This window comes from Podarcis erhardii (genome assembly GCF_964252035.2).
Source record: "Podarcis erhardii genome assembly, chromosome: 10".
Lineage (NCBI taxonomy): Eukaryota > Metazoa > Chordata > Lepidosauria > Squamata > Lacertidae > Podarcis > Podarcis erhardii.
Window position 1 is genome coordinate 9,643,459 of NC_138500.1, and position 25,720 is coordinate 9,669,178.

A 25,720-nucleotide genomic window follows, 5' to 3' on the forward strand; every position below is an offset into this window, starting at 1 on the left:
GCCAGAGTTTCTGAGTCAGTCTCAAGGGCAGCCCCACGTAGAGCGAGTTACAATAATCCAGTCTGGAGGTGACCGTCGCGTGGATCACAGTGGCTAGGTCAGGACGAGAGAGGTAAGGAGCCAACTGCTTAGCTTGGCGGAGATGAAAAAATGCCGCCTTTGTTATAGCTGCAATCTGCGCCTCCATGGAGAGGGAGGTATCGAAGATTACACCCAAACTCTTAACGGACGGTGCTGGCACTAACTGCACCCCCGCAAGAGATGGGAGTTGCCCCCTCAATCCCATGTCGTCCCGTCCCAGCCAGAGGACCTCTGTCTTCAAAGGATTTAACTTCAACCGGCTCCCACGTAACCATCCAGCCACAGCTTCCAAGCATCTGATCAGTGTGTCTGGGGCTGAGTCAGGATGGCCATCCATCAACAGATAGAGTTGGGTGTCATCAGCATACTGATGGCAGCCCAGCCCAAAACTCCGGACAAGCTGGGCGAGGGGGCGCATAAAGATGTTAAAAAGCATCGGGGAGAGTATCGCACCCTGGGGCACTCCACACACCAAGGAGTGGCGGGATGACAATTCACCCCCCAAGTGCCACCCTCTGTCCCCAACCAGAGAGAAACGAGCGCAGCCATTGAAGGACTGTGCCCTGGATCCCCACGTCGGCAAGGCGGTGGTCCAGGAGTTCGTGATCGACCATGTCGAAGGCTGCTGACAGGTCTAGAAGAATCAGCAGCCCTGACCTGCCTCAATCCAGCTGCCTGCGGAGATCATCTGTTAGGGCGACCAGAGCCGTCTTGGTCCCATGACCAGCGCGGAAGCCGGACTGGAATGGATCCAGAGCCGATGTTTCATCCAGAAACCTACCAAGCTGTTCAGCAACCGCTCTCTCAATCACCTTACCCAGGAATGGAAGATTCAAAACCAGGCGGTAATTGGATAGATCTAAGGGATCTAATGATGTTTTCTTTAAAAGTGGGCACACCACTGTCTCCTTCAATTCCCCTGGGAATGTCCCGGTGCCAAGGGACAAATTGATGATATTCCCCCAGGGGGGCCCGCACCTCGTCTGGACACGCTTTAATCAGCCAGGATGGGCACGGGTCGAGAGGACAAGTGGTGGGCTTTACAGCTCGGAGGAGTCTGTCCACATCGGCTGGGGATATCCGGTCAAAGTGGTCCAATACTGGACCCGAGGACAGTCGAGGGGCCTCCAGTTCCTTTATTGTATCCAAATTGGCAGGGAGGTCATGGCGGAGCAACAGGACCTTCTCCGCAAAAAAGCTCGCAAATGCCTCACAGCTGTGTGTCAAATTGTTATTTAAATTTGGCTGTCCTTTGAGGGATGTTAAAGACCAAATTATACTAAATAATTGCGCCGGGCGAGAGCTAGCGGATGCAATGGAGGCCGAGAAGTAGGTCTTCTTAGCGGCCTTCACTGCCATCTCGTAGGTTTTCATAAAAACCCTATAAGATGTTCTTGAAGCTCCGTCACAGGCACCCCGCCATACTCGCTCTAGCCGTCTGAGGTCCCGCTTCATTTTCCGGAGCTCCTCGGTAAACCAGGGAGCCCGGTTTCTGCGGGGTCGCAGAGGGCGCTTAGGTGTGATCTCATTGATGGCTGCCAGGAGCTGGGTATTCCAGCCCTCAACAAGCTCAGTCAATGAGTCGCCAGGGGGAGAAAGGTCCCGCAAGGCTTGACGGAATCTATCAGGGTCCGTTCACGGAGAGAGAAGCCTGTGAGTCTCTCCTCTGTTCTGAACGCTGGGTGTTCAGTTCTGGCATCCAGTGAAAAGTGTGGCCAGTGAAAAGTGTGGCTTGTACTCAGTGCAGGAGAGACAGAGGCCTCAGCTACATTAGCCATGTTGCAATGCTATAACCGCGTTATAAACATGCAAACCAGATGGCGACGTGGAGCACAAAACTTTGTCTATGCGATTTTACATAGAGCTTTTTAAAAATCTTTTGTTACAACAATTTAATTTATAACTTATTTATAGCGGGTTTTTCCTGTGTGTAGATCCACCCAGAGTCAGTGCAAGCAGGAACTGAGCAGGAAAAGCAAACCATCTCTTATGCACTGTGAGTTTTGGATGGGATATTTACTGAGACCTTTTGTGGTTGCCCTAGGAGTTCCTGGAGGGTATATTATCATGTGTGGGCACTGTGTTGGTGACCCCTGATAAGAATGTAACTGAAGCCTTCCCCAGGATCCTGGGTTTTTTTCCTGCTAAATTGAAAGAATGGTACAGCTAAAGAGGAAGAAAGCATCACACATGATGACTTACATCTTAGAAGAGAAGAATGGCTAAACTAATAGTTTATCAGAACAAGAGATAAAAACAAGGACAAGACAAGGTTGTGGTTTGCTTATCTTGACTACTGTGATTTCAAAATCACAACATGGTTTTAGAAGGTTTTAGACCACATAACACCGGTTCTGAGAGATCTGCATTGGCTCCCAGTATGTTTCCGAGCACAATTCAAAGTGTTGCTGCTGACCTTTAAAGCCCTAAACGGCCTCGGTCCTGTATACCTGAAGGAGCGTCTTCACCCCCATCGTTCAGCCCGGACACTGAGATCCAGCGCTGAGGGCCTTCTGGCGGTTCCCTCATTGCGAGATGTGAGGTTACAAGGAACCAGGCAGAGGACCTTCTCGGTAGTGGTGCCTGCCCTGTGGAACGCCCTCCCAGCAGATGTCAAGGCAATAAACAACTATTTTACTTTTAAAAGACAACTGAAGGTGGCCTTGTTTAGGGAAGTTTTTTATGTATGATGCTGTACTGTTTTTAATATTCAGTTGGAAGCCGCCCAGAGTGGCTGGGGAAACCCAGCCAGATGGGCGGGGTATAAATAATAAAGTATTATTATTATTATTATTATTATTATTATTATTATTATTATTGAAGGTTATGACAAGAGGTTATGCCAGCTGCTGGGGCAGGGGTGAAACTAGGCTTTATTTTACCTGGGTCAAAGACACAGTTTGTCACACACACACCCCACGTGCTTTTGCAAACACTAAGGCTGTCATATTCTCAGACATCTGGGCTAGATCTAGACACATCAAAGAAGCGTTTCATTGAAACACGTTGCAAACTTTGTATGAGAAATCAGGTTGGTAAAACGGGACTCCACAGCTCCATCTGGTGCCACAGTGCTAGAATGCATAAACAACACATATAAAGCGTTTTTTGTTTGCCAAAGTAGCTGAATCTCTTAGTTGGCCGCCGTGAGAACAGGTTCCTGGACCAGATGTGCCACTGGCCTGATCCAGCAGGCTCGTCTTATTTTCTGAAGTTACAAAATGAACTAGAGGCTTTTATCGTCCGGGCGTTTCTAGGGTCTGAGGTCTTCTACACCAGGGGTCAACAAAACAGAGAGACTAGTGCATGGGCGTGTTGTTGTTGTTTAATCGTTTAGTCGTGTCCGACTCTTTGTGACCCCCTGGACCAGAGCACGCCAGGCACTCCTGTCTTCCACTGCCTCCCGCATGCTGATAGCTTCGAGAACACTCTCCAACCATCTCGTCCTCTGTCGTCCCCTTCTCCTTGTGCCCTCAATCCTTCCCAACATCAGGGTCTTTTCCAGGGAGTCTTCTCTTCTCATGAGGGGGCCAAAGTATTGGAGCCTCAGCTTCAGGATCTGTCCTTCCAGTGAGCACTCAGGGCTGATTTCCTTCAGAATGGAGAGGTTGGATCTTCTTGCAGTCCATGGGACTCTCAAGAGTCTCCTCCAGCACCAGAATTCAAAAGCATCAAATCAATACAAATCTGAGGTTCTGCACCCCCCCCAAAAAAAACCTCACCCCTCCCCCAAATCCTGGCTACGCCTATGGACTAGTGGTCTGCCTCGCTATGACAGCTCTTTCCTGAGTTCCTATAGCAACTTTATTAAAATTAAAAACACACCCATAACTCTTCCCTGCCCATTTATTGTCCCCATTTGAGTTTATTGATGGAATGCACCACGCTCCCTGCCATGCTTTGCGCACCCTCTCGGGGGATGGAGGGAGAGGAGGGTAAACTAAAGCACAAACCGTCGGGTAAAGGAGTAAGGTCTTAGGAAGCCATAGGCAAACTCCGGCCCTCCAGATGTTTGGGACTACAATTCCCACCCACTTGTTCGGTTAGCTAGGGATGATGGGAATTGTAGTCCTAAACATCTGGAGGGCTAGTTACAGATAGGTAGCCGTGTTGGTCTGCCATAGTCAAAACAAAACAAATTCCTTCCAGTAGCACCTTAAAGACCAACTAAGTCAGTTCTTGGTATGAGCTTTTGTGTGCATGCACACTTCTTCAGATACACGCTGATACTTCCGTGTATCTGAAGAAGTGTGCATGCACACGAAAGCTCATACCAAGAACTGACTTAGTTGGTCTTTAAGGTGCTACTGGAAGGAATTTATCTGGAGGGCTATTTGCCTCTGCCTGGTCTTCGGGGCCCAGATGGTCTTAGTGCCCCACCTCTCGCCGTCTAAGGGTCTCCGCTGACCCCTCGCTCCCCCCCCCCGCTCCTTTCCCCCGCGGGGGCGTTGCCCCCTGGCGCCCGGCCCCTTCCCGGGGGAAGCAGCTACAGGAGCCGCCTCCCTCCCCCTCTGAGCCCGCGGCGGCGCCAGCTTTTGTTCGGGGCGGAGGAAGGCGGACGCGCGGCGTTGCGCTCGCCTCGTCGGGGAGGCTCCGCTGGCCGGGATGGCGCTCCTGCTGCGCCCCGCCGCGCCCGCGCGCCCGCTGCTCTCTCCGCCGCTGCCCGAGCGGCTGCCGGGCTCCAACGGCACCCAGGCGAAGAGCCGCCCGCACGGCTGCGACAACGGGGCGCTGCTGGACCGCTTCGGGGTGCTGGTGCAAGCGCTGCTGGCCGTGGTGGCCTTCAGCACCCTCATGCGTAAGTGGAGCCCTTGCCTGCCTGTCTGCCTGCCTGCCTGCCTGCCTTACACCTCCCTCTGACCCTTTCTCCTTTTTCCTCCCCCCTTTCCCTGCACAAGATCCAGTGTCCTGGGTTCGAATCCCTTGCTGGGCAGAAAGGTTCCTGCTTTGCGCGGGGCTGGACTAGATGCCTCTCTTGTTCCCCTCTGACTCTACCGTTCTACGATTCTGTCTTTTCCTCCTTCCCCCTTTCTTCATTCTCCCTTTTCTCTTCTCTCCTCCTTTTCTGTTCCTCTATTCTCCACCCTCTCTGTTCTCCACCTTTTATTTTAATTTGTTTTTATTAAAGGATTTCCGTAGTTAACAAGGTACCTGCAACCTCTCTGTTTTCAATTCGTAGAGTCCTTTCTACGGGTCAGTTGCATTTAGTGTGACACACTGGTATCATAGATATTGTGAGGTTTAGGGTGGCGGGGGAGAGAATCTAGGAGAAAGAAGGCGAGTAATGATCTTTCATTCTTTTGCTTAGTATTTGTTCAGAAACAAACAAACAGACAAATGAAAAACCTATCCTCACAAGCTGACACAAAAACTTTAGTTTTTATTTGTTTGTTCCTCTCCCTCTCTTTTCCCCCTCTTTCTTCTCTCTGGTTTTTTTCTTTTTTCTGTTCCTCTTCCCTTCTTTTTCTTCTGCTTTTCCCCTCACCTATCCTGCAAAGGTGGTACACAGGTGGCGCTGTGGGTTAAACCACAGACTTGCCGATCAGAAGGTTGGCGGTTCGAATCCCCGCGACGGGGTGAACTCCTGTTGCTCGGTCCCTGCTCCTGCCAACCTAGCAGTTTGAAAGCACGTCAAAGTGCAATTAGATAAATAGGTACAACTCCGGCGGGAAGGTAAACGGCGTTTCCGTGCACTGCTCTGATTCACCAGAAGCGGCTTAGTCTTGCTGGCCACATGACCCGGAAGCTGTACACCGGCTCCCTCGGCCAACAAAGCGAGATGAGCACCGCAACCCCAGAGTCGGTCACGACTGGACCTAATGGTCAGGGGTCCCTTTACCTTTATCCTGCAAAGGTAGTTAGTTTGTCCAGGGACAGCAGTTGAGTTATTGAGTGTTGCTGGAATCCTAACCTCCCCAACAGCAAGGCTCTGCGGATCCTTGCAAAAGGACACTTTCGGTGGAGAAGATGCAGTAAAAAGCAAAAGTCAGATGCATCGAAATCCCATATGCTTGAAAAGCACCTCTGACACCTGGCCATTCAACCTACCTTCCTTGAAGTGGCCTTCTCTTGCCCCCCCATCCTTTATCCCTCCTCAGAGTGACCCTTTGCAATCCACCTGCCTGCTGCCCCGTCCTCCAGCCATCTTGCACCTCGGACTCCGAAACAGGTTCTCTACCCCGCTAAATATCAGTCTGATGAAATCATTAAAAACCTTGCAATCAATCGAAAAAGTGCCCTTAATTAATCTAGCAGTCAGTGGGTTTTCTCATAGAAAAGTGCTGGTAATTCCTGTCTTGATCGGAGTGTTGTCGGTGGCAGCACAAAATGACTGCCGTTGTCTCAAAAAAAAAAAGAGGTGATGGTACTCCTGAACAAAAAGCAGTGTGTATTTATGCAAGTATTTAGAAAAGCTGCACCTAGAATCATAGAATTGTAGATTTGAAAGGGACCCTGAGGATCATCTAGTCTGACCCCCTGCCATTCAGGAATCTCAACTAAAGCATCCATGGCAGATGGCCATCCAAAACGTTCAAGGAAAGAGAGTCTCTCAAGAGAGACGGTTCCACTCTTGAACGACTCTTACTGTCAGAAAACTCTTCTTGATGTTGAGTTGGAATCTCCTTTCTTGTAACTTGAAGCCATTGGTTTGATTCCTACTCTCCAGAGCAGGAGAAAACAAGCTTGCTCCATCTTCCATGTGACAGCCTTTGAGATATTTGAAGATGGCTCTCATATCTCCTCTCATGTTTCCTCTTATCCAGTCTAAACATACTGAGTTCCCTCAACCGTTCCTCTTAAGTCTTGCTTTCAAGACCCTTGACCATCTTGGTTGCCTTCCTCTGAACACCTTCCAGCTTGTCTTAAATTGTGGCGCCCAGAACTGGACGCAGTATTTCAGATCTATTTGGTCTGCCTGGTTGAGGAGTTGAGGTTAGACCGATGAAGGACTGATGGGCTGGAATTTTGATGTTGCATCTTAGTCTGAATGAATATTAGGGTGCCTTCATTTTGTCCTAATGGGCTCTGGCCTGGCATTGTTATTATTATTAATTTATGTGACTTTATTAGTCACTTATCAGAAAAAGAGAAATCTCCAAATGGTTTATGTACCCTTGGCCTTCTAAAGGGTAACCTTAGCATGCAATGACATCTCTTGGGCCTGTCCCAACTTCTCCCCAGACATGAAAGTTACTCTCTTGCGCTTCTGTTTTAATAACTGAGGGCCATGGTGGAATCTTCTGGGGGTATCACATATTCAGGTCTGTCAAGAGGCCTAGGAACTCAGCTTCTGTTTAAGGCTTGGACTTGTAAGTAGCAAGAGCTGTTGCTGTTTTAAGGGGACAAAAGTGAGGAGATAAGTTACTCTCACAGCTAGGGCATGTATGCACCCTAAACCTGGATCGTAAACTTTGCCTATTATCTGAGCATCCTAAATGTTTCTCCCCCCCAGCCCCCCGGGTTTTTCCTCGCTTTGCGAGGTGCTCTTTTGCCAAATGCACCAGGTCCACCCTAGCTGTTTGTCTTGCCATGTGTTGCTCCCGGGACTCCGCCACGCAGCTGCTGAGTCGGTTGCCTTGCATTGTTCTACAAAACTCAGCCATCTGGATGAGCGGCGTTGGTGAAGCTAAGAATGCAAAGAGGGGAGGGGGCTAGCTCATCGGCTGAGTGGGCCAGGGCCCTGCGGGCAAGTCCTGTGTCTGCATATGTCCCTGACGGAGGGCTCTGTTTTGAGCCGTAGATGTGGATAAGCGCAGAAATCCAAATCTTGCATGTGTTTTCCTTTCGTTCATTCCGCAGTCAGAGGCATTAAGTGCTTCTGGGTACCAATTGCTGGAAACCACAAGAGGAGAGTGCTGTTGTATTTTTTTTTTACTTTTATTGATAAATGCAATACTTACAAACACAAACCAGAACATTAAACAAACTTATTATGTTGTTGTTTAGTCGTGTCCAACTCTTCGTGACCCCATGGACCAGAGTACACAAAGCACTCCTGTCTTCCACTGCCTCCTGCAGCTTGGTCAAACTCATGCTGGTAGCTTCGAGAACACTGTCCAACCATCTCGTCCTCTGTCGTCCCCTTCTCCTTGTGCCCTCCATCTTTCCCAACATCAGGGTATTTTCCAGGGAGTCCTCTCTTCTCATGAGGTGGCCAAAGTATTGGAGTATTTAATTGAGAATCAATCACTTTCAGTGCATCATTTGAGAAAAAAAAAGACTGTAGAGCCATCTTGCCCAAGATTTTCCATTTTGTCGACTTCACCCTTGGTTTAAGGAGCTGTTTGGTACCTACCTTGTATACCTAAGTTTCTAACACTGTGTAGTGGCATTTGTAGATCTAGCTCCCTGCCTTAAGCACAATTTGTTTGGCCACCCCATCCCAGATGTTCACCAAGCCACAGAGACAAGTGGCAAGAGCACTGGAAGACCAAACCAAACTTTGGAAAAAGAAGTCATGGTTTGCTTTATCATCAGTGGGACAACTTGTAGTTAATTTGTTAAACTGCAGCTTAGTGTTAATGCACTAAGTAGGCACTGCAGAGTGAACAGTCCTGTTCTGTGCGGACTTGAAGATTTGGGTTTGAAATTTCACCTCGTTGGGTGAAGCTGAAGCAGAAACAAAGTGCTGCCGTCTCAGAGTTGCGACTGAAATGAATTTAAATGGTTCACAGAAGGACACTGGGTCCCAGGGAGAATAGGAAAGTACACATACGGCCTCTCCAGATGTCCTTTTTATTCAACATTCATCATGATTTGTGCTCGTAATGTTATGTGGCAGTGATCTACGATACTGCTTTTAATCCCATTCGCACCTGTAGACTTTCCAAGGCAGTCGCACTGCTTTCTTCCTAATAAGTGTGTGTCCTGTCATTTCCTGCTAAAATCCTGTGACCTTTCATGCCACAAATGTTCTGACTAGAGAGGGTTTTTTGGTCCTGCTTTTGTTGTGCAAGAGTGCCGCTCCATACAGAAATAATGCAGAAACCGTTGCAGAACAGCCAATGGAGGAAATATTGAGGAAACATTGCAGAACGTCTAACAACGCAGAACGATGAATGGAGGATCTGATATAAATTATCACAAATTTGGTTTAATTGCAAATTTGGTTTAATTGCATCAGTGATATATTACAGTATACACTCATCCTGTCCCCCCTAAAGCAAGGAAAAACTAACCCCAGTTGGAGTGGCCCATAGAATAAGACTAAATGAAACTAAAGGCTTTTTTAAACTTTACAAGGAAACCACCAATGGAAACCATCATTCTGCCATTCCTCTGAAGGGAGGAGAACTAAGGATTGGACCTGGTACAAGGGTGCCTTCTCTGTTCCTATAAGAACCTGCAAGGAAAATAATAATAATAATAATAATAATAATAATAATAATAATAATAAATACCTTCAATGATGATTAGAGTTGTCGTCCAGCAACATCTTGATTTAAGTTTTTCAGAACCCTCTGAAACGTAAACAAGAAATACCACTTGTCATCTGAAACCATCAAATTTCAAGTGTGTGTGTTGTCCTCACTCTGCCCTCCGTTGAAGATGCTGATTCCACAGCGGCATCCCAGAATTGCTTTGATGTGCATCTGACGATGCCCCCCCCCATAACTTTTTAGGTCAAGCAAAATGAAATGGATCCCATGGCCCCCTTAAGCTCCCATAATCTTGGCTGGCGCTCTCCAGTACAGAGCCATCTCTGAATTAATGCCCTATTAAGCAGTTAATTATTTCTCTCTCATACTCCCTTTTATCTTTTAATGCAGCCGTTTTACTGCCTGTGATAATTACACCATCTCTGATAACTCTCTTAAATCTAATGAGGCCTGGCAAGACCTGCTCAACAAGGCTGCACATCATTAACTCTCCTCCTTTCAAAGTTGTCATCTTATCACACTCAACAACTGTATTTTGTGTCATTTTCCAGTAAGAGAGGATCTGTGTTTGTGTGTTTGTTATCCTCGGATCTCCTGGCTAGCTAAGAACCAGGTTCATCACTTCCAGGCTGATCAAACTTCCTCACCCTGGTTTGCTAGCAGAATGCTGCTTAGTGAAACCAGCTTCCTGTGGCTTCTGCCATAAAACTGAATGGGTTCCCATTTAGTCCTATGGGAGGGAGTTAAAAGGAACCAAAAGCCAGTGCAATCGCAATAAGACCCAAAGAATCCCTGCATAAGAAGAATCTGAGGGAAAATCTGTTCTTCCCCTATGGGCAATCCTCTGGAACAACAATCTCTCAAAGGACCTGTTGGTGGCATTTTGCCATTGTACTGTTGAGAGTGTATTAACTTATGGTCTCTGTGTGTGGTTTGGGAGCTGCACTGTCAGGGAAAAACCAATGCTGTCCAAAGTTGTAAAGACTGTGGAGAGAATAATTGGGTGCACTCTTCCCACCTTGGGTCAAATCTATGCTTCCAGGTGCCATAAGAAAGCTGTAGAGCTAGCGCAGGATAGTGCGCACCCCAGAAATGATCTCTTTCAGCTTCTGCCTTCTGGAAGAAGGTACAGAGTTATAAAGACTAGGACTAACCGCCTGAGAAACAGTTTCTACCCAAATGCGATTTTGGTTTTAAACGCAGTGTAAGGTAGTCTCCGTGGGAGTATATTGTATTTAAAAATGGGGTATCAGAGTTTTTAGGGGTTGGGATGGCTGGGATAGCAGGCTTGTTTTTTGAATGCCTTATGTAGATTTTACAATTTCATTGTTCTGTATGGGACAATGAGAATAAAGATTATTGTATTGTATTGTCACACGTACATCAGACACACAGCACTTTTTGCTATCTTTGACACAGTTAACACTTTTAGGCATACAACACATCCATACATCCTCTTGCATGTGCACACAGATGCCAGACATGCGGGGCTGGTCTAACTCACGATGAGAGAGGCACCACATCATGCCAAAGGATCTGTACTCAGTAGGGCTGGACGATATCTGGTTTTCAACATTGCGATATACTGATAAATACAAATAAATACAACCCAGGTGGTTAAGAAAGCCCAACAGAGACTCTATCTCCTCAGAGTATTGCAAAAGAACGATGTCAATCAACATTTGATGATCTTCTTCTACCGGTCCACAATAGAAAGTGTCCTTTCATACTGCATCACGGTGTGGTACACTGGTTTGACATCAACTGATAGGAAGTGCCTACAGAGGGTGGTGAATACAGCACAAGATATTATGGGCTGTCCCGAGAATCCGCTGGATGACATCATGGAAGAACGTTGCCTCGGGAGAGTGAGGAAAATTCTCAGGGATGATTCACACCCTGGCCGGCACTTTCTTGATCTCCTGCCCTTGGGCAGAAGATATAGAAGCAGGATTAGTTGCACCAACAGGGTAAAGAATAGCTTCTATCCGTGGGCTATTAGGCTGCTGAATGAAAAGATAACAACAGGGCACCTGACTTTCAGTTTTGGTGTGTGAGTATGAGTAAACAAGGGGAATTAAGACTAAGAGAGCTGAGTGGGGGTTGCGCGTGTAATCTCACTGTATACAAGTTGTACAAGTGACAATAAAGTATTTCAGATATTTCAAATTTTAAATATTGCCATGTCTGAAATAAGGATGGAGCTGTGTAGAGGCATTTCCCACATTGTGATTTTTGCATACTACACAAACACACCCATATCACGATTTGTGATATATTGCCAGGTCAAAAAGTATGACATCAATATGACAATAAGGACAATACATTGATATATTGCCCAGCCCTACTACTTGGGTGCAACTCCATTGAAGCTAGAGGTTTGCCAAGAATAAGCATAGCTGAGACAAGTGAAGAGGAGGAAGGAAGGAAGAGGTGTGTGTTGGGGGACTAAATACAGATCGCAGACATCGCAGGACCAGGGTGGGCCACACCCTGAGAGAAGGAAGCCGCTTTCAAAATAACTTCACCTCCTTGTGGTAAAACAGGGGACACTTATACACGTTTGGTGGACCTGTGAAAAAATCAAAAGCTTCTGGAACACAGTATATGATGAGCTTAAAAAAATGTTTAAGTATAACTTTATGAAATAAAATTTAAGTATAACTTTATGAAAAATACAGAAGCTTTTCTACTAGGCATAACGGACACAGGTATAGTAAGAGAAGATCAGAAAATATTCCTCTATTCCACAGGAGCGGCAAGGATCCTAATTGCTAAAAAACTGGAAAAAAGAAACTGTGCCCCCCAAAAAAGGAATGGCAAGACAAACTGTTAAGAGTCTATTGAACTGGCTAGATTAACAGAGGCAATTAGAGATCACACTAGACAAGAGTTTCAAAAAGCATGGGGGAAATGCAGAGAATACTTCACAAAACAGTGCCCTAAAATACATACCTGGACTTGTTTCGATTAATGTCTGTAGGAGACTTTGTGGAAATTTAAGTTATTAGAAAAATCTTATTATTCATAAAGGAAACAGCTTGTAAGAAGTAAATAAAGAGGCCAGATACAGGATAAAGGAAGTCTTTTATTTGGTTGTTTGTATTGTTGTATGTTATGCTCATTGTATGTTATGTTCATGTTTAATGAGGGTGGGTTGCTGTATTGGGGGGTGGGGGGGTTTATGTTATGTTGTAAATAAAATTTCCAATATATTTTTTTTAAAAATCAAAATAACTTCCCCTCCCAACAACCAAGCTGTTTGCAGCAGGAATGTATTTGACCATTCATCGGAGACCAACAAAGGTATCTGCAAGTGTTTGACTCTTTTATACCCTTTATAGCTACCTCAGTCTATGTTGGCAGCTATTTCCAAACCATTCAAAGTATAAAGAGCAGAAGGGAGACAATCCGTTCATGTTTCCCACTGAAGGCAGAAGTGGCAGCAGGTTTTAACTACAGGGAGGTCAAGCGATTTCCCCAGGGTTAACCATCTTGGGCCTTATGGTGAGCTGGAGAGGCCCTGTTGGTGGTAGTTTTCATTAATTCCTTCACCTGTTTTTGCCTCTGGTATGTGTCCCCCTAGAAATTAATGCAGCGCTTGGGTTTTTTTGTTGTTGTTTTTTAAACCTTTCCCCATGCCTCCTCTGTCCCTTGATCATCTGCACGGTAAACAACCAAGGGAGCATTCAAGTTTTAAAGGTGAAAATCCAGCTCAGTTTTGGACCAGAAGGAACAATAAAGGCTGTGATGGAGAGCCAATTTGTCCTTTATGGATGTGATCCTTGAGGCCAGAAGTCCCTGAAGCAAACCTTGACCTATCACTGAATCTTTGTTTACTGTCCTTCTGGCTGACACTAAGAACATAAGACCCTGCTGGATTAGTCCAGTGGCCCAGCAGTGGTGGTCAGCCAGACTCCCTGGTCCTGAATGGGGTAACTGTGCCCCTGAAGGACCAGGTGCGCAGCCTGGGAGTCATTTTGGGCTCACAGCTGTCCATGGAGGCACAGGTCAATCCTGTGTCCAGGGCAGCTGTCTACCAGCTCCATCTGGTATGCCTGATGAGACCCTACCTGCCTGCGCACTGTCTCACCAAAGTGGTGCATACTCTAGTTATCTCCCGCTTGGACTACTGCAATGCGCTCTATGTGGAGCTACCTTTGAAGATGACCCAGAAACTACAACTAATCCAGAATGTGGCAGCTAGACTGGTGACTGGGAGTGACTGCCGAGACCACATAACACAGGTCCTGAAATATCTACATTGGCTCCCAGTATGTTTCTGAACACAATTCAAAGTGTGGTGTTGACCTTTAAAGCCCTGGACTCGGCCCAGTATACCTGAAGGAGCATCTCCATCCCCATTGTTCTGCCCGGACACGGAGGTCCAGCACCGAGGGCCTTCTGGAAGTTCCCTCATTGCAAGAAGTGAGGTTACAGGGAACCAGACAGAGGGCCTTCTCAGTGATGGTGCCCGCCCTGTGGAAACCCTCCCATCAGATGTCAAGGAAATAAACAACTATCTGACTTTTAGAAGACATCTGAAGGTAGTCCTGTTTAGGGAAGCTTTTAACATTTGATGAATTATTGTGTTTTAATATTTTGCTGGAAGCCACGCAGAGTGCCTGGGGAAACCCAGCCATATGGGCGGCGTATAAATAATAAATTATTATTATTTATTAATTATTATTATTATTCTACAGAACTGTCCCCCTGCCCTTTCTACAGCCATTAAAATGTTTGTCTTTCTTTACAGTAAAACGATTTAAGGAACCAAAAGGAGAGAGGCGACCCTGGAGAATATGGTGAGATCACTTTGTTTTTCCTTTTTAAAAAAAAGTAATTGAAAAAAAATCTCTGTATTACAGTATGTTGTAAGTCACCCAGCGGCTTTGTTGTGTAGAGAGCGACTTAAGAAATTCAATATATAATAACAATGCATTCCAAACTCTTTCAAGGTTTTACGATACGTCGAAGCAAGCCATAGGTGCCCTTTTCATCCACTTTGCCAACGTCTTCCTGTCTGACCTGACTGAAGAAGACCCCTGCTCTCTGTGAGTTTGGCTTTGCATGCGAAGGGACCTGGGTGGGCGTCAGGGGCTGGAGTCAGGCTCAGGTCAGCAATAAAGCACCCTGTCGTCTGTGAAGTTAACTCTCCAACGAAACCAAACAGCCCAGGCCTAGTGGATCACCATAGCTCTTCGCAGGAGGTCTTGCCCCAATGAGGCAGCTGCAAGGTGTTATATATGAAAAGTGGTCCATCAAGACTTAAGGTCTTCTGGATCCTTAATGAAATGATCTTGAACAAGTTTGGTGAAATAAGAAAGCTTTATCAAATACGCTTGCGAGCTGGTAACCTGAGCATAGCTGTCAACTTACAGATTTGAAAATAAGGGACCAGCAGCCTCAAAAATAAGGGATCAGCAGCCAAAATAAGGGATTTTCCGAGCACAGGTATCTTCAACCTCTGAGCCCCTACGAGCCAAAGGCAGAAAGCCCAGCCAGCGGCCAAATGAAGCCTCAAGCAGTGGTTCCCACAGCACAGCAACCCGGCAAAGGGGATGCAGCAAGGAAAACCGCCATCCCCTCTCCGCTGGGAAGCGCTGAGCAAAGGCGAGTCCCCAGGCAACGTGGCTGATTTGATCGGCACAAGGCATGCAAGCTCCACCCCCAGTCATTCTTAGACTCCTTATTGGGTGAACAACGCAGCCAAACAACACAGTTGGAGCCTCCCTCCTCCCTGGCCGGCAGGGAGGGAGGGAGAGGAGCTGCCTCCTTTGAAACCTGGGAAATTTAAGGGACTTCCATCAATAAGGGACAGCAGCGGGACACAGCGCTGGGATAAGGGACTTTCCCGCCAAATAAGGGACGGTTGACAGCTATGAACCTGCGTACAGAGCAGGCACACCGAGATACAGAAACCACAGCATGTCTTGTTTGTTTTTTTAACATAATATCATCCCATTTCGCCTGCTAATCATTGTACAAATATGGTCATGAGCCCCCTTAGATAATTTTATTGACCCATCAGCAGAATATCTGTACTGCAGGGTGGTCTTCCTTACCAACTCGCTGACCACAAGCTGCTCTACTTTTGTGCTTTAACCATTGTCTGTCCCTAATACAAGTTCAAGCCAGTTTCTTATCTGATAAAGACAGGTATTAATAAGGATTTGTTTTAAGTTTTTCATGTATGCTAAAACTCAGTCTAAGTTTTTTTTTAATTGTTTAATCGCATCAGTTAACAAACATGGATACATATGCTATAATGTTATTGTTTTAGTTAAATAAATTGTTTAAATTTAAATTGTTATTGTTATTTTTCTCCTTCCAATAAAGTATAGCAGAAAAGTTGTCCAAATATAAACAGTTAACTTATTAAACTTCACAATAATTTCATAATTTGTTTATATACCTGGTGTTAGCCGCCCTGAGCCCAGTCTTGGCTGGGGAAGGCGGGGTATAAATAAAATTTATTATTATTATTATTATTATTATTATTATTATTATTATTATTATTATCTGTCTGTGTATTTCTAACAGTATAACCAAATCAGTAATTTTTGATATAACTGTAAAAACTACTCTGAAAATCTATTATTGCCAAAATTGAAACCTTCATCCGGTTGTCAGTATGATACCAGCAAGAATGAGTCTTTCTGTAAAAATAAATAAAATGATTTAAATCAAGTCTTACTGACTAGTGATGTAAATCCTGATTTAAATCAATCTGATTTAAATAAAATCCACCCTGATTAAAGCCTTGGGCAAAACGAAGGTGGGAGTTTTGAGTGCGTTCTGGAGTGTTCACGTGGGTTTTTATTTTATTTGATTTATGTATTTACCTATACCCCACTTTTCCCCCTCAATGGGACTCAAGGCGGCTTTCAGATAAAAATAAGAACTGCTAAAAAAACAGTTGTATATTTTTTATTACAGCTACCTGATGAATTTCATCCTGGATGCCACTTTGGGGATGCTGTTAATTTGGTTCGGCGTTAAAATGGTGTCCTGGGTTGTGGAGGGTCGGAAATGCATGCATCTTGTCTTCGGGGAGTATGGTAAGTCGAGACCAATCTACTTCAGATGGTTGGCGGTTCGAATCTGGGAGTGAGCTCCCATTGCTCTGTCCCTGCTCCTGCCAACCTAGCAGTTTGAAAGCACGCCAGTGCAAGTAGATAAATAGGTACCATTGTGGTGAGAAGGTAAACAGCGTTTCCATGCGATCTGCCTACCAGCACAGTGTCCCATTGCACAAGAAGCGGTTTAGTCCTGCTGGCCACATGACCCGGAAAGCTGCCTGTGGGCAAACGCTGGCACCCTCAGCCTGAAAGTGAGATGAGCGACGCAACCCCAGAGTCGCCTTTGACTGGACTTAACCGTCCAGGGAGCCTTTACCTTTACCTTGACCTTGGGCCAGTCACACTTCTCTGAAGTCTCTCAGCCGTACTCACCTCACAGAGTGTTTGTTGTGGGGGAGGAAGGGAAAGGAGAATGTTAGCCACTTTGAGACTCCTTAGGGTAGTGATAAAGCAAGATATCAAATCCAAACTCTCCTCCTCTTCCTCCTCTTCTTCTTCTTCTTCACCTTTATTTGTTTTTACCCAACAACAAGGGACATGTGCACAAGTGAAGTTGTCATCCTGCCCAGAATTATGTGGCAAGATTCAGAGAAGTCGCTTTCATAGAATGGTTGAGTTGGAAGGGGTACCCCAAGGATCATCTAGTCCAACCCCCCCGAGAAAGACACACCCTTAAAATTACAAAACACCGCTTAATTTTGGTCTGTTCCGAAATTGTCTTTTTTTGCGGCAGCTTGTCCTTACAGTTCCACTGGGGGGCAGCAGTTCTTACCAAATGCGAAATCTGACTTCACGGACAGCTCTTAAACCTCACTTTGCCTGATGTGAGATAAATTGTCAGTCCTGATACTTAAAGAGCACCCCACCCACCCACCCCCCAGTTTAATTTTCATTTTATAACATATATACCACAGGGAGATCAATTATAACAGGCGGAAATCAAAGCAATACCACAAAATAGGCACGCAGAATGAGTACAATTGTGCAGGGGTTAAAGTAAAGTCCGAGTAGAGACTATCTGCGTTATCATGTTGTAAGCACCTTTTGGGATGTTAGTAGGGGAGCTGGCACTGTTCTTATTGGCTAAATGGAACGGGCCAGAAAATAGCTTATCTCCTGAGTTTACGCCAATAAAACTCAGAGATATGACGAGTTAGAAGTCCATTGTTTATTGCAAAGCAATAGGTTACAGTTGGATCATTCCGCAAAACTGCAACCCAGTGGTCCGGGCAGTGGTATTTATAAAATTTCAAACAACACATTTCAAATTCCACCAATCATATACATCATTACCTCATTTCATGTTTAATACGCATGCGCAATAAGCACTGGTAATTTCTGCTGATTCAGTTCTGATTCTCACCGTGTTCTGTTACATTGGGTTAGTGTTAATGTTGGGAACCTGTGTCACGTGTAGCCATTTGCACCATGTAGCAACTTATGTTCTAGCTTTGAGCTGTGTCTTTGTGATTCACATATTAGCTGTATTTCTGCCCCAATTTGGGGAGGGGGCAACTTGCAAAATCATCAGTTTCATAAAGCAACAGGTTACCATAACTTCCCTATTAGAAGCGCACTCAAGGATTTCCAGGTGTATACATTATCACATTTATTGTGGCCCTGTGGGCCACTGCCCCAGTCAGATTATAAAGTATCATTGAGATTTCCCAGGCTTGTGAGAAGAGTTGTCTTGAAAATGGTGGCTCTGTTGTATGTGTCGTAAAAACAAACAAACCCAAATCATAAAAAGTGTCTGGAGGTTCTGTTGTTGTTGTTGTTTAGTCATTTAGTCGCGTCCGACTCTTCATGACCCCATGGACCAGAGCACGCCTGGTATTCCTGTCTTCAGGGTCTTTTCCAGGGAGTCTTCTCTTCTCATGAGGTGGCCAAAGTATTGGAGCCTCAGCTTCAGGATCTGTCCTTCCAGTGAGCACTCGGGGCTGATTTCCTTAAGAATGGATAGGTTTGATCTTCTCGCAGTCCATGGGACTCTCAAGTGTCTCCTCCAGCACCATAATTCAAAATCTGAAGGTTCTAGTTCTTGCCAAAACCATCCTTGCCGAAATATCACATGGCAGTGAACTCAAAACATTTCCATTTTCTACCATTGCCCTGCATTGCCTTCCCTTCTGTTCTACATGAAACATCAACTATCACTCGCCTCAGGCAACTTAGCAAAAGCATCTTTTTCTGCCCAGGCTTTCCCTGATTTGTGGCATTCTTTCTGAATTCCTGTTTTTTTTATCTGTGCTACGGCTGGGCGATATAGCAATATATCATCTGAAACCGGTTTGAAGGCCATATAGTGATCTTGGTTTCGTAATTTTTGACCTGGCAATATGTCGCGAATCATGACATGTGTTTGTGTGCTGTGCAAAAATCACAATGTGGGAAAAAGCCATCCAACCAAGGCCAGATTTAGGTTTGATGAGGCCCTAAGCTACTGAAGGTATTGGGGCCCTTTATATGTCCAGCTGTCCTTTGTCAACAACAAATTGCCACTGTTTTTTGTGTTGAATATATGCTATCTGGTAATTTGTGGACCTAATAGGGATGCGGGTGGCACTGTGGGTTAAACCACAGAGCCTAGGACTTGCCGATCGGAAGGTCGGCGGTTTGAATCCCTGTGACGGGGTGAGCTCCCATCGCTCTGTCCCAGCTCCTGTCAACCTAGCAATTCGAAAGCATGTCAGTGCAAGTAGATAAATAGGTACCACTCTGGCGGGAAGGTAAACGGCGTTTCCCTGTGCTGCTCTGGTTTGCCAGAAGCAGCTTAGTCATGCTGGCCACATGGCACGGAAGCTGTACACCGGCTCCCTCGGCCAATAAAGCGAGATGAGTGCCGCAACCCCAGAGTCGGTCATGACTGGACCCAATGGTCAGGGGTCCCTTTACCTTTAATAGGTATCTAAAGCCATTTGCACATGTTGTCACGCAACCAGTCCATGCAGAATGTAGGCACCCTATATATAGAAATGAGCAAACCAGTGATATTTTAGGGAGCAGGTTAGCAGGCGGGGCCCATTGCTTACATCATAGGAGCCTACACAACACAAAGCACTGTTGCTGTATGTAGGTTTTATTTTGTTTTTTTATCTTATATTTTGGAAATGTACATCCAGGTGTTTTTTCCTTTTAATTTTTTTTTGGGGCCCCCAAGAGAGTGGGGCCCTAAGCTATAGCTTGTTTAGCTTATCCATAAATCCGGCACAGCACCCAATGGTTCTACATTGCTCCATCCTTATTTCAGACATCGCGTTACATCAGCATATTGCAATGTTTCGTTGGTGACATATTGCAATGTTGAAAACCAGCCCTAATCAGTGTTTATAATATTCCTTTTACTGTTTAATCTGTAGCTTGGTTTTTATAATGTTGCTTTTATGCTCTGTTTTTGTATACATAGGTGGTTTTAAAAGATCAAGCAGTTTTGAAATGCTTTTTTTTAAAAAGTGTTAAAAAGTGTGGACTAAAAACAAAATAAAACCCAAGCATCTAGCCCCTAAGATTGCAAAGACAGGGTGGGCTTGTTGAAAACTTGTGAGACTGCGCCTGGTTAAAATCTCAGGAACTAGAAGATGAAACTGAGAGCAAAACATTGGCTAGGACAAATGAAGGTTTCTGATCCCATCCAAAACTTAAAAATATTTAGTTATTTGCCTCCTTTTCCAGGCAGAGCCAGTACAGCTGCCTGGGGTGGGGGTGGGGTGGGAGGGAGGGAGCTATAGTTTAGAGGGCGCCCAGTTGATGTAAGACTGTTCAAGCATCTTCCGTGATCAGGTTTGTGTGTGGGCTGTGGGAAACATGAGTCTTTTGTTTCGGTTGCTGGATTTTGAACCAAAGGCCCGTGTGTGTGTGTGTGTGTGTGTGTGTGTGTGTGTGTGTGTTGATTCTGGCCTGTTGTCATGGCGGCGTTCAAACATTTCCATCACAATTCCTATTCCCCCAAGAGCAGCCAAAACGAGTTCTTAACCATTTTTGTTTGGTTTCAAAAAGAAATCATTCTTCCTTCCCATCTTCTGCTCTCTCCACCACCCTCCATGGAGATTTTTGAAGCATGAGCAATCGAGATAGGGAAACACCTGCCTCCTTTTAAAAATCCAGCATCCCGAATTTGCTGGCAGGCAAACCTGTTTGCAGACCTTTGGAGGCTGATGGGGACACATATGTGGGACCATCAAAAGGTTTTTTTCCAGGCAAGGCAGGGCCTCCTTGGTGGTGGTTTTCTGCTTGTTGAATGTCCTCCCTGGTGAGGTACATGTCCTTCTCCCCTCCCCTTTATTAACACTGAGAAATTTAAAATATTCCTGCTCACCCAGGTATTGAATGGCTAAACAGCGCTGTGTGTTGTTCAACTGAGTTTTATTTCGATGCTGAAGATTATAGAATTGTTGAGTCGGAAGGTACCCTGTGGGTCATCTAGTCCAACCCCCTGAAATGCAGGAATCTTTCACCCAACACGGGGTTCGAACCCATGACCCTGAAATTAAGAGTCTTATGCTCTTTGGTCCCAGGCTCAACCCCCAGTCATCTGAACCCCACTCCCTCCCCATCTCGGCACCAAGCCAAATTCACAGGGTTGTTGTGAAATTAAATTGGAAGAGAGAAACATGTACGCTGCCCTGATCTCTCAGGGCTGGGTGTCACGGTCTGGTTCACAGGCGATTGAAGTCCCGGCTGGGGACGTTGGGACCGGGGCAAGATGGCGGGGTGGGAGCAGGAACGGGGGTCCAGAAGCCAGGAGTCAGAAAACCAAGAGGCCAAGGGTCAGAGAGCCAAGAGTCACGAAGTCAAGGGTCCGAGGATCAAGAAGCAAGGAGTCAAGAAGTCAGGGGTCTGAGGATCGAGAAGCAAGGAGTCACGAAGTCAGGGGTCTGAGGATCAAGGAACAAGGAGTCACAAAGTCAGGGGTCCGAGGATCGAGAAGCAAGGAGTCAAGAAGTCAGGGGTCTGAGGATCAAGAAGCAAGAAGTCACGAAGTCAGGGGTCTGAGGATCAAGAACCAAGGAGTCACAAAGTCAAGGGTCCGAGGATCAAGGAACAAGGAGTCACGAAGTCAGGGGTCTGAGGATCAAGGAACAAGGAGTCACAAAGTCAGGGGTCTGAGGATCCAGAAGCAAGGAGTCAAGAAGTCAAGGGTCTGAGGATCAAGGAACAAGGAGTCACGAAGTCAGGGGTCTGAGGATCAAGAAGCAAGGAGTCACAAAGTCAGGAGTCTGAGGATCAAGGAACAAGGAGTCACAAAGTCAGGGGTCCGAGGATCAAGGAACAAGGAGTCACGAAATCAGGGGTCTGAGGATCAAGGAACAAGGAGTCACGAAATCAGGGGTCTGAGGATCAAGGAACAAGGAGTCACGAAGTCAGGGGTCTGAGGATCAAGAAGCAGGGAGTCAAACACAGCAAGGCAGGAAGCGTGATGCTGTGGCAAAAAGCCGAAGGGAAATGCTGACCTTATATCCCTTCCAGGCTCTTGCCACCAGGTGCTGTGAGTTACCAATCGGCCTCACCTGTGTGGCAGCGCTTTGCCTCTTCAGAACAAACTTAGGAAGGCCCCAGTCCTGCAAAGTCCTATTGGTCACAGGGCCAGCTCCTGCGCACACACCTGACACTGGAGGCGGGGGGAGAGAAAAGTGAGATCTAAGCGTATTAAAAAATATAAAAATTACTTGGATTGAACTATCTGGACCATGGCTAGGCAAACTAAGGCCCGGGGGCCAGATCTGGCCCAATCGCCTTCTCAATCCGGCCCACGGACGGTCCGGGAATCAGCATGTTTTTGCATGAGTAGAATGTGTCCTTTTATTTACAATGCTTCTCTGGGTTATTTGTGGGGCATAGGAATTCATTCATTTATTTTTTTCAAAATATAGTCTGGCCCACCACATGGTCTGAGGGACGGTGGACCGGCCCCCTGCTGAAAAAGTTTGCTGACCCTTAATCTGGACTGTTGTCTTGATTTCAAGTGCTTCTGGGGAAAACCAGCGACCATCTGTCATGGACGCTTTAACTGCGATACCTGCATTGCTGGGGGTTGGACTAGATGACCCTGGGACCCCTTCAGACTCTATGCTTCTGTGAAGCACTCTCTGTCCAGCTAAAGCATCTTGGGCAAATGGCCTGCCTGTTCAGTTCTGTTGCCTGTACCGCGTGACGCAAGGGCATCATTCGTCTTCAATGCACGGCCTCCTTTGCCAAGATGTCAAGCAAAGCTCTCCCCCTTTAAATGCAAGTGACCTTTCAATATTGGCTTTTGTGCTTTGTGCAGAGGAGTAACTGTTCTCTGGGCTTTTTTCCAGCCTTTGCTGTCTTTAATAGCTGCTTGTGCGTCTTCCGATTTGTACGTGAGTTTGCACAGTTTCACACAAAGACTCAGTAAATCAGGCAGGCTAATGTCTCGGCGCTGCTGCCCGCTCAGGGCCTTGGAATCGCGGCGGATTAAAAATAATCCCAGGGTGCAGCTCATAGCAAAAGCAGCAACGCTCCCTTACAAGGCAGTCAAATTCCACCATCTCCTGGGAAGTGCGTGTGCACCCTGGAGGGGAAGTTTTGGTGCTAGAGGGCAGTGGAGAAATGAGCTAGGAAAGACGGAAGCTGATATTTGGGACCTGTCTTTGCTGCAAACAGAATGGGTGCTCAATGGTACTTGTGCTGTGGATGGTAGGAAGACCACCAGCAGGGGGCGCCAGAGCCAGCCACAGGCAGAGCCGTCTGCCGGAAAGGACCATAGCTCAGTGGTAGTGTAGCACCCTGCTTGTGGTTAACGCTTAGCTGGAATGAAATATTCAACGCAGCAATAGAGAAATTAAAATAGTAATTTATTTGTCAGACAAATAAATAAGAGGCTCAGTGGTACGTGGTTACCAAGCTCTGGCCTGGCCTCCTGCCATTCTGGCCAGCACTTATATTCCCTTAATCCAGCCCCCTTTGCTCCTCCTGTGGCTGCCTCTGTCCAATCAGCCTGGTTGAAATTCCTATTGGCTGTTTGCTAGAACCAATCACAAAAAATACACCCACAAAAGATACACCCATTTCCTTGCCCTTATAAGGGAGACAAAGAGCTATATATATGACATATAAGTAATAATATATCTTACATGGAATCTTAATTACCAGCTCACCTCTTGCCCTCCTTGCCCTATTGCCTTCTAAAACAAATGTTTAATCTTACATTTTTTATGTTCAACAGATGTCAAGGATCTTGAGTTTCACATCAACATTGAAAGATTTCCTTCATTTAATGTTTCTAAACAAATGCCTGACAACTATATATCAAGACTGCTTGGATGGCGTCTTCTGTCTGGCAGGGGGGGGGGGGGGCTAGGCTCATTTGCCCCTCTGGTCTCCTATTGCAATATGACTCTATGAAATAAGAATCTAGCATTCCTTAAATCCTTTGCATAATTACATTTAAGCCAATATATTTAAGCTAATATATTTCATACATTTATCATAGGTAGCCTCTTAAAAGAATAAAGCTTTTCAAAGTAAAAAGGAAGAAACTCAGTAAAACAGCTTTTAAAAGAAGCCTCTTCAGTTTAAGAAAGAATGGCTTTAGAAAAAGACTTCCCCAAAAATGCTCTCTTTCTTCTAGCTAAATGTTTTTCCCCATTTGCTCCTGGCCTTTGAACCTTAGAAAGAAGATCTGGCTCATTTTACTGGGAGGCACATTAGTATTATCTTTCCCCATTCCTAATGGTGTTTTTTCAGCCTTGGGGCAGCATATGTAATTCTCCCTTTTTATGACTTTGAGAATTGTTTTTCTACTATAAATCAATGGGGCCCTCTTGTCTTAGGAGAATGGCCAAGGTTTTCTCTGCCTGGCATGAAACATTTGAAAATCCTTTTTTTAAGCTCATTTTTAAATACAAGCCTTGATTGAAATATATAGAAGCTTTGATAAAAATGCAGGCTTATGGTTAGGTGCCTCATTCCCCCCTTTCAAGCTCAAGGACCTTCATCCCAAGTGTCCTTGATAGCTTGACCTTCATCATATTCCTGAGGTAAAGCTCTGTATAGGGCCATGATATGAGGTAGAGTTTCATTTGAAACCATCTTGCTAATTGTACTTCTAAAACATGAAATGATACATGGCATCATACATAAAACCAATACTACTACTGTCAAGAAAAACAAGCAAGACAATAGTATCCCTTTGAGTCCTGTGACATTAGGTAACCAATTGGTGAGCCATCCCATATCCCATCCTTCCCATGTTTGTACTGGGACATGTGCTATATTCTCCATCTTTGTGGCCAACACACGGATTGCCTCACCATTATCAGAAATGTTAAAGCAACAGGCATTCCCTGTCAAGTTCAAGACTCCACATAGGCCTCCCTGCCTGGCAAGTACATAATCCATTCCCATTTTCAGCTGCAAAATGGCGGCTCTACTTTCATCCAACTGTTGTGCAATAAGTCTCAAACTCTGGGCCGTTGCATTGGTTACAAGTTCCACTACTGCTTGCAATCGAATTATTCTGTTTAGATTATAAATAGGATCCCGTGCCCCTTGTATGAGCTCACCAGGATTCCAGGAGGCAGGATCATAATAGGCTATAATGCGCTCTGGCGGCCAATCATCAGTACCGCTCCAACTTTGGGTACTTCCTCCTGCTATATGAGAAATATCAGCATTCCTTCGTGTTCGCCTGGCCGAACTAGTGGGCATAATCCACATTGGTGGTAATACCCAACCCAAGAAACAAGTCCCACTCCATTTGGAAGGGAGTTTCTTGTATGCCCATTCTCCACATATCCACCACAACCATCGGGTCTGAGGTTTTTGGTACGGGGAATACAGAAGGCGAAATACCAAAAGGGGTAGAGAGTTCACAGTGCAGTATGTTAGATTGCCTTTTTCTGTCACAGTTATGTTCCACACCACTTTCCATGCGTGAATAAAAGGAGGTGCACAGGGCAAGGTATTCCGAGTTCGATAGGTAGTACCGTGTGCCCAGGTATGACTATTCTTCTTATAATCCCAAGTATAGTGACAATGAGAAGAGCCTATCATGGGAGAATCAGCTGCATCTGATGATTTATGTACACAGAATTCCCCTTGTACAGGTATAACTCGTAATGGTTTAGTTGAGTTCCATCCGGGGAAATTCTGTATTTCAGTTTGGTGTGGCATTTCGCTTACCATACCAATGGCATCTAATGGTATCGGTAATAA

At 45.7% G+C, this 25,720-nt stretch overlaps 1 protein-coding gene across 1 annotated transcript in view; it reads left to right on the plus strand.

Annotated features, from left to right (window-relative positions):
* Positions 1-4,686: 4,686 nt before the first annotated feature.
* LOC309351631 (store-operated calcium entry regulator STIMATE-like) overlaps positions 4,687-25,720 on the plus strand; it is a gene marked incomplete at its 5' end in the record, with an annotated part of 50,286 nt that continues 29,252 nt past the window's right edge. The window contains 4 exons of the mRNA XM_081879421.1: positions 4,687-4,879; positions 14,218-14,266; positions 14,420-14,515; positions 16,401-16,522. Of these exons, the coding sequence (XP_081735547.1) occupies positions 4,687-4,879; positions 14,218-14,266; positions 14,420-14,515; positions 16,401-16,522 (460 nt within the window). The remainder of the gene's footprint in view (positions 4,880-14,217; positions 14,267-14,419; positions 14,516-16,400; positions 16,523-25,720) is intronic.